The 9361-nt window shown below is 36.1% G+C and overlaps 2 protein-coding genes across 8 annotated transcripts; one reads left to right on the forward strand and one right to left on the reverse strand.

The window, feature by feature from the left end:
- The first annotated feature begins 1945 nt into the window (after positions 1 to 1945).
- On the forward strand, positions 1946 to 6149 carry LOC131651185 (GDSL esterase/lipase At3g14820-like). 7 transcript variants are annotated; one of them, XR_009298380.1, is made up of 5 exons: positions 1947 to 3016; positions 3507 to 3637; positions 3730 to 3963; positions 4271 to 4348; positions 4447 to 6149. XR_009298380.1 is itself a non-coding variant. In XM_058920852.1 (4 exons), exons 1-4 carry the CDS (start codon positions 2740 to 2742, stop codon positions 4289 to 4291), a joined length of 663 nt encoding a protein of 220 aa, XP_058776835.1. In that variant the 5' UTR covers positions 1947 to 2739; the 3' UTR covers positions 4292 to 5951. The 7 variants fall into 7 exon arrangements, 5 of the variants coding, with proteins under 5 accessions (XP_058776834.1, XP_058776835.1, XP_058776837.1 ...); XR_009298379.1 differs by having other exon boundaries at positions 3730 to 4348; positions 4447 to 5962; XM_058920852.1 differs by having other exon boundaries at positions 4271 to 5951.
- A 1485-nt stretch (positions 6150 to 7634) lies between these two features.
- On the reverse strand, positions 7635 to 8966 carry LOC131649293 (uncharacterized). The gene has a single exon (XM_058919064.1). It carries the CDS (start codon positions 8964 to 8966, stop codon positions 7635 to 7637), a length of 1332 nt encoding a protein of 443 aa, XP_058775047.1.
- Between the last annotated feature and the right edge of the window lie 395 nt (positions 8967 to 9361).

Raw genomic sequence — 9361 nt, forward strand, 5'->3', positions numbered from 1 at the left:
TAATGCATCAGTCATATGTTTACCCAAACTACTGCAATAATTCGCAAGAACAAGAGACAAATTTCACACAAGATCCTCTATATGCAGATTGGCATGTTTTTTTTTGGGTGCCCGAATGTGATTTCCTCTTGGCGGGCAGCAGGTTTGTTTAATGTTATATCTCTCTGTCTCCACTCTTTTAAGGATGCTAAATCTATAATCTTTGATATTTGCTGCAAGGAAGACAAAAATACTGCAGGTAGAGTTGCGGTTATGATAGAGGGATTGTGGAAGAATAGGAATGATTGGTTATGGAACAAGGAGAAGGAATATGCTTCTAAGCTTGGTTGGCTCGCCTTTCATAAATGGCAAGAATGGTTTTCAGCCCAACAAGTTTGTCAGACTGCCGTTACTCCTGAGAACTTGTTACATTGGAGCCTACCACCTAGTGGAACCTTTAAGTGTAATGTGGATGCGGGTTTTAATCGGATTTTAGGGACAACGAACCGTGGTTGGTGTCTTCGTGATGATCACAGGGACTTTGTAGTTGCCGGTACGGCTTGGGACGATGGAACGTTTTCTATCCTTGAAGCGGAGGCCTTGGCCCTCAAGGAAGCTATTCGAGGAGTTATGAACTTGCATTATTCTCATGTTATTTTTTAGAGTGATTCTCAATTGCTTGTTCATGGTCTTAAGTCAAATTCTTGTGGTAATTCCGAGTTTAATGTTATTATTAACTCTATTAAGTTGTTACTGTTAGATTTTCCCAACTTTGAGGTTAAGTTTGTAAAGCGTCAAGCGAATTTGGTTGTCCACACCTTAGCTAAGGCGGCCAATTCCTGGACTCGACGCATGTTGCTTGATGTAATTCCTCTTTGTATCTCTTCTTATTTGATTAATGAAAGTTAAGTTTGCTTTGTCAAAAAAAAAAAAAAAAACCTAATCAACTAAACTTATTGTCTAATCTTAAATTCCTAATTTATTAAATTAAAAAAGTGTTAAATGACTAATTAAATTTAGAAAAGAAACAAATATTTTTTTTAGTATTTTTTAGTAAGAAAATAAATAGCTAATTACTAAATTTTTTTTTTTTTTGTATTTGTAATGAATCTTAAATTAAAATTAACGAAAAGTCCTATTCGATTAATTAATTTAGTTGAAACAAAGTTAATTTATTTAATTAAACCTTAATCCCATCTTTTATGATTTTTCTAATTAAGTTTAATTGTAAAAATAAAAAAGTTAAAAATCTTATCCCTAATTATTTACAAATGTTAAACAAGTTTATGTCAAAATTAATAAGACCTAATACTAGAATAAAAAAGTCAAAGTTAAATTTACAACAAAACCTGCAGGAAGCTTGGACGGTACCTATATGCTTCGATGACCATTTATAAATCACAAATAACTTAACACAGTAAATCAAAATAAATGGGTGAGCTATACGTGCCAAATCACTTTAAATTATCAACATTATTAGCATAATAAAGTAAGAAACTCACCTGCTGAGAGATAATGGGTGCTGCCCTTGTTTCAATTGTAGTTCACTGCCCACTTATTTAATGACACGTGGCGGTGAAGAAACTAAAAACAACTCGGCAAATTCTTAGGTACCCTGTTGTTTTAGGAAAATACTTAGACGGAGACAACTACACCACCTGAATTTACACACAACGAATCACATATTTTATTAATTAAATAATAAAACTAAAATTATCTCTCTCCTCCATTATCACAACCACCATCCATGTTGGCAATTAAAAACAAAATTAAATTTTAAATAAATTTAAATTCTCTCTCTTCTTATTGGTTGTTCCTAAATATATGGATTTAGGTCCGTGTCCATGCAAAAATTACTCTTGTTTTAAATGGATACTGATACCCAATTGAGATGAATAAAAAATGGCCATTTGTCTTATTTAATTGATATTTCATGATTTTTTTAAACAAATTAAATAAAAATTTATATAATTGCAGAGATAACCTATGGTTTACTCTATTCTCATTTCCATCGAATCAATTTTGCATTTCAGAAAAATCAAATAGAGATAACCTAAACACCCATGATTGGACTGCTCCCCGCCACCAGCCAGCGTTTCCGACCGGGAGTCCGACGCGACCTCCATCCATTCCGACGAAGCTCCGACTCCACCCTGCAGCCACCGCAATCGCTTCCGATTCCGACGCAAGCAGCCTAATACGCGGCCATCTCCCCCGATTCAACGCCATGAACACCACGCCGTATCGAATCGCAAATAGCTCCGTCGCCGGAACCGCGAAATCAGATTCTAAGTCTACCCTGTAAGTTCTTTTTGCATCCATTTTACCAATTTTTAGTTTCAGAGAGTCTCCTACCAGTCAAACTGAATGCAGTTCCATGCATAATTGAACCAAGGAGTTCCTGGTAAAAATTTGTGGCAATTAATCATTGGAAGTTACAAAACTAATTCACAATGTCTAGCGTGGGTCCTTATACCAACCCAATTGGGTCACAAGTCTTTAGGCATAGTCGCACAACTTATTTAATGCACACATATGCAATTCAATCTATTCATATACTGAATCTAGTAAACTACTGACAAAACTTTACCTTCATTGCATAACAATCTCTCATCACAGCACAAATAAATACCCTTCAATTTTTGTCATTACTACTATTATTATTGATCTACATTCATATTGATATTGAAGCAGAAGGAGAAAACTTTCTAAACAAAAACTATATACAGTTGTATTAGTAGTGTACCATTTCTATACATTATGAAGTTCCAAACACATTCTTATCTATTTTCCACTACATTTCTCCGTTTGACAATATTTTTAGTTATTTTTTGCAAAACAAAAGCTGTTTTGAAACTGCTGCCAAATGTTTCGATTACAGCGGTGTTTGTGTTTGGAGATTCAATCATGGATACTGAAAATAACAACAATATGTCAACACCGTCTCGGTGCAATTACCCTCCTTATGGAAGAGATTTTAAAGGAGGAATTCCATATGGAAGATTTAGCAACGGAAAAGTTCCGTCTGATTTTTTAGGTAACATAAGTTTTATATTACTCTCATTTTCTTTTAATTACGAATCGAAATGACAAGAGCTAAAATCTTAATATTGTATTGAGTGATTCGGTCACTTATAACACATGTCTATGTCTTATTATAAATTATTTCTATAAAAAAAAGGTCAAATTATAAAATTTGTGACAAATCGTAGCCAAATAGAATGTCCTAATTAAATAGAATCTCATAAAATATTTATTATTGTTAAATTGTAGTTAAATAGTGCATCTAATTAATTTGTCTGGGTTAAATTATAGATAAAAGTTTAATACGACTTTGACCATAGTTTGTGAAAATAAGCTGAAAATAGTTTATTAACATGTCATAAGAAGCTATTTTAAGCAGTGCTACTAGTGCTTATATCTTATGATAAACCCAAAGTAAACAAAAGAAATACTAAATAATTTAATCTAAGACGTGAATTTTAATATAGTTGTTTTTTGTTTTAAATTTTAAATTGTACTATCAGTTTCAGAATTAGGAATAAAAGAGTATCTACCAGAATATTTGGATCCAAATCTGCAGCCTAGTGAATTGCTCACAGGTGTGAACTTTGCATCTGGTGGTGCAGGATATGATCCTTTGACATCAAAATTAGAGGTAAACATTTTTTTTCATCAGCCCCAAAAATATTACTAAAAAAAATTGGTATTTTCATTTATGAATTATTATTCCTTACTCTGTTTAAGCAGGTAGCTATATCTATGTCTGGACAACTAGACTTGTCCAAAGGTTACATTGTGAGACTTAAAAGACTTGTTGGTGAAGATAGAACAAATTTCATCTTAGCCAATAGTCTCTTTTTTGTGGTATTAGGAAGCAATGATATTTCTAACACATACTATTTGTCTCATATGAGACAAGTGGAATATGATTTTCCTACTTTCTCTGATTTCTTAGTCAACTCAGCTTATAACTTCTACAAGGTAATTTTGAACTTTCATCGAAACTATTTCATCCACTTTTAATTTTTTCAACACATGTTATTAAGGCTGTTAAAAAAAAACTATGAACTGAACTATACCGTCGAACCAAACTGTACTGAAGTTAAAATAATTGAACCGTTATTTTTGGTTAGTGAGTCAAATCATAGTGTACAAACAATTTTAGAACCAAAGTAGATTGAATTCGTGGTCGGTTGGGTCAAAGTAACATTATGCAACTTTCAGATGTATGAGTATCTAGAAAATCGGGTATAAGGATAGTTGAACGGCGATGTAATTGACAATGCAGGATGGATATGAGTTGGCATAAGAGCTACTACTAGAACGGGAAAGACTGCAATCTTTTGGTCAGATAGCATAAAATATTGTACTTCTCTACTATGCTTCATAAAGTACACTCTTTATGCATGAGAATATGAAGGACCTGCAAACAAGCAACCTTGAAATTGAATTAAACTTTTGTAGATCTTGATCAGATTTCGGCAGCATTGGAGGTTCTGCAGAGCGGGTGCTGTAAATTGGAGTTGCAATTTCTTGCTGTAGTTTATGCAGAGTTGGTATTTCAAATATTTGTAGTGGAGTTGATCTAATCAACTATCAATCCAAAACAACTTCATGAGCTGTCAACTGTGCTACCTTAGATAGTTCTGTTTGTTGGTAGGGTTATGGCGATTTATGATTCATCAGGCCTTCAATTGTTTGGAAGTGCAGAGGCAGTGTCGGTTTCCTTAAGAGTTTTGATATTTGGTTTATGGTGTGAGAATTTGATCCTGCATGAATTAGGTGTCAAGAGTTTATGATATTTGGTTTTTGGTGTGAGAATCAGAGTTTAGTGTTATTGAAAAGGAGTATAGTTTCTGAAGTCCTATGTTGATGCGGCTGCTGGTGTGGGTTTTGCACGCTCGTGCAGGGTGACAGTTATATCGCAAGTGAAATTTTTAGGCTCAAATCTATTGGTTGAATTAGTTTGATGCGTTTGCTTGGTGGTCTTTGCAGTATTGTTCCCTTCAGTTCGATGTTGCGTTGGATCTTAGCTCCGCCGGTGTTCCATTTTGCCGGTCTTTTTCTTGGTTGCAGCTCCATAATTTCAACTGCGTAGCATCATTTGTTTTGTAGTTTTAGGATGATTTAGTCCTGATATACTTGTGGATGCTGGTGCAGGCAGATGGTTTTTAGACTGATACTGGCGTTTTAGCAGTGTTTTAGCAGTAGTGTGGCCTGGTGTGCTTTATCCTTATATTACAGCATCACTTCTTGTGCTGTTCATTTTTAATACAATTTTAGTTTTTCCAAATTTTTTATTTTGAGGGTTGTTTATTATACTTCGTTGTTGATACACCTGTGTCACTATGTATACTAATAGACTTTTGTGTATGATTGCTCCTTACTTATTTTTTTCCAGTTTGATATGCTTAGTTAATGCTCTCACCTCGTGATGTCTAGATATATCATTGCATGTGAAACCTCAAAGACAGGCTTCGAGTTTTTTGCCATTGTAATTCTTAATGATATATTTTTTATTTACTAGTTTATTTGCATTCCATAACTTCTAGATTAAGTTATATTATCTTGCATCCATGACTTTAAATGGACCAAATAAATGATAAAATAAATTGAATAATTATTTTCAATCAATAAGAATTAAATGAGATTTTATTGAACTACTACCTTAATTTTATACATAAAAGTTGTTAAGTTTTTGAGTCAAAATTTGGGATAATTTTGTCATTTTTAAAATTATTTTGCAAAATTTTTTTTATCTTTATTTATTTATTATTTTTAAATAATTTTGTAAAAGAGTAATTTTTCTGAAAAAAAAATCCAAATAACCAGGTTTAAAAAAAAATTACACTAAAAACCAGGTTTTCAGGAAAATTACCTGTATGACCAGGTTTTGCAGGTGGTCTCAACATAGGAGCCACCTGCGGTGGCGCAAACTCACAAATGACAACACATATGCGCCACCTGTGGTGGCTCCAACTTGTAGTTTCTTCTTTCAAGCCACCTGGAGTGGCGCATGCATGCAATTGGTTTTTTTTTTTTAATTTGTTTCTACATATTAATTATATTTTTTTTTTGATTTTTTTAAATTGTTTTTATTTTAACATATTTAAAAAATATATATATTAAATTAGCGCAGATAAGATCAGTGAATCAGCTAACACAAGCGTTAATGGAAAACATTAATTCATTCATTAATTAAAAGGTATATTGAAAATAACCAAAAAAAAAAAACTAAAACATCTAAGAAATTACTACGGTTAAAACAATCTCATTGGGTCCATGCATCATTTGAATGCAATCAATGTCGTATTCCACGTTATCCCAAAAATTTATCGTTGCTCCAGTCACAACATCGGCCCTTGTTTTAAGCCTCTTGATGCTTCTTATCTGTTCGCCAGATTCGTACTCCCCCTCTAAAAATTTCATGAGAGTCCTCTTGAGTTGCTCGACGGAAGTGATATTCCAAAACATCACCGGCATGGGAGGTTTGACGAGAGAGAATATGACATGTCTGTTCCTTCTTCGATACTTCGGTTCAGGTTCGATACGCCATGTTGATCTCCGGGGCGGCGGCTCTGTTGTCCGGTGACATCCATCTGGCCGAATGCGAGACATTGTTGTGTTTGTGTAATTGTTTGGTGTTTGGAGTTTGTGTTTCTGTGTGTAAACTCAACCCTAGGAACCCCTAATTTATAATAGTAGTGGGTAGAAAAGGAGTACTGTTGCGCACTGTTTACAAGCACGCCTAACTTGTATGATAAATGAAGGCACACTGATCAATGCATGGCTTGATGGGACTAGACGAAAGCATGTGTATTTGACTGTCCAAAATACTGACTGAAAGTATGGGTCATGAAGACAGTTTCACTACAAGACAAATAAATAACTAGTTGATTTAATAAGAGATAATACAAATACATAAGCGGTACAAATACAAATAGAAATACAAATACAAATACAAATACTTAAGAAGTACAAATACAAATGACATACAACTAATTGTTGGTGGAGTTTGATCCACGGTTAGGACAGGTATTTTTATTGTGCCCGACTTCACGACATATGCCACACTTTCGTATCATTTTCTCATGATCCATCTCGGTTCTGATTCGGGTGCTGTTTGGTCGACCTCTTTTCTTTCTCCGCATGTTGTCATTATGCCAAACCACATCCCCTTCATACGCAGGCCAATAATCCTCCTTTGCCATCACTTGAAATGCATTATTGTACACTCCGAGCAAGGTATCCGCCTTGTAAATGGGAGATAAAAGTGCTAACGGAGCTTGATGCGCTTACGAACATGCTGCAATTACATGAGAGCATGGCATGCGAAAGGCTTGAAACTTTCTGCAATCGCACCACCCTTCGTCTATAAGAACCCTGTATTGTTGTCTCGGAAGGCCCTTGTTATGGTCAATCGTAGCTTTACCACTGAAGGTCCGGTTGAATCGATCGAAAGATGTCACAATGTGGCTGTTGGCTTTGGCAGATTGCTCTTTCATGAATTTGACGCATGTTTCGCTGAATACTTGTCTGGATTCTAGAACTGCACTCCAACGCTCACCTCTTCTTGCGAAAAGAGAAGCCATCCTATAGTATGTTGCTTCCACCAAGGCAGTAATCGGAAGGTGTCTAATGCCCTTAAACACTCAGTTCATAGACTCCACAAAATTCGTAGTCATGTGCCCACATCGCTTCCCGTTGTCGTATGATCTGGTCCATTTCTCTCTAGCAAGATTGTCTACCCATCTGCCTGCATCTGGATTTGCCGCTACAATTTCATGTCGATAATATTGGAACGTCGGTTGAGTCAATGCATATCCGGCATTGACAAGAGTCTTTCGAAGAGCCCTGTCCTTTATCTCTCGCATGAAATTTTGTGCAATGTGTCGAATACAGTAAACATGCGTTGAAGTTGGGTTTTTCCACCCGTTTGCTGGATTGTTGTACGCACTCTCAATGGAAGCATGTCTGTCTGAAATCAAACAAAGTCCAGGTTGGGGGGCAACGTGTGTCCGAAGATTTCTGAGAAAGAAACCCCAACCTCCAGCAGTTTCTCCTTCCACAAGAGCGAACGCAACAAGAAAAATGTTACTATTTCCGTCTTTTGCCACAACCATCAACAAGGTGCCTTTATATTTTCCGTACAACCAAGTTCCATCTATTTGAAGAATTGGTTTGCAATATGCAAATCCTTGAACACATGGGCGGAAAGCCCAGAAAAGCCTGTGGAATATCACATTTCCTTGAAGGCACGTTCCTTTTGGAGATTGCGCCAGAAGGGTCTCGAAAATAGTAACGGTTCCAAGAGCATAAATTTGAAGCGCATATAAGAAACGTGGGAGTCGTTTGTACGAATCCTCCCAATTTCCATACACAATTTCGATCGCTTTGGTCTTCGCCAGCCACGCCTTTCTATAAGACGGAGTGTAATTGTAAGTTGCAACGATATGAGAGATTATCGTTTTCACCTTTAACGATGGATCTTTGTCAACTAGAGGCAAGATTTCTTGACATATAATGTCATAACTTAGCTTACGGTGATCTTGTGAAACATTTGTGTTAACACACGTGTGATCTTGGGAAATATATCCTATCACCCATGAATCACTTCTCTTCCTGTATGATGCATGCAACCTGAATCCACAATCAGTGTTTCTACACTTAATTTTGTACCTCTCAACGTTGGCGCAATCAACTTTAAAATCAACATTGTTTGCCATATGAAATATTTTTATGACCATGATACATGCCTCCTTTGAACGAAATTTGTCTCCTTCTTTTAACCGTTGATCTGTTTGAGTATATGGATCATAGAAAATATCAGTCGATGGTTCGTCATCCCCATCAAAATTCAAGTTCCTCATGTGCGCTGGAGGCATATGCACTTGATCTGGTGGTACAACAACTTCCGGTTCGTCTTCACTTTCCTCGTTGACCAAGTTATCAACTTCTATTTCCCGGTGCTTCTTCTTCTTCATCTACAATGTCGACCTATGCTTGCTCGTCTTCCAGTGCATCAATGACTTGTGACTCAACCATTTGTATGGGTTGAACTTCTGGTAGAGTAACATACAGTTCTACGCAGTCTTAACCAGAATACTCATGATTGGCGAACATATTCTGCATGTCTTCATCATCTTTGATCTCAACAACATGGCTACTCCACACCCCAACTATCACAACACCAACAATATGGCTACCAAAAATATGGCTACACCACACCCCAACAAACAATGCCATTTTTCCAAAGCCAATCAAGCGCTGGGTTTTACCGACCATATGACGCAACTCCACCGCCAAGACCAATCTTTGAGGGCATGGGGACCTGACTATTTGACAGCAGGATACAAGACTACATGTCCAACGAGGGCAT

Source organism: Vicia villosa, linkage group LG2, assembly GCF_029867415.1.
Source record: "Vicia villosa cultivar HV-30 ecotype Madison, WI linkage group LG2, Vvil1.0, whole genome shotgun sequence".
Lineage (NCBI taxonomy): Eukaryota > Viridiplantae > Streptophyta > Magnoliopsida > Fabales > Fabaceae > Vicia > Vicia villosa.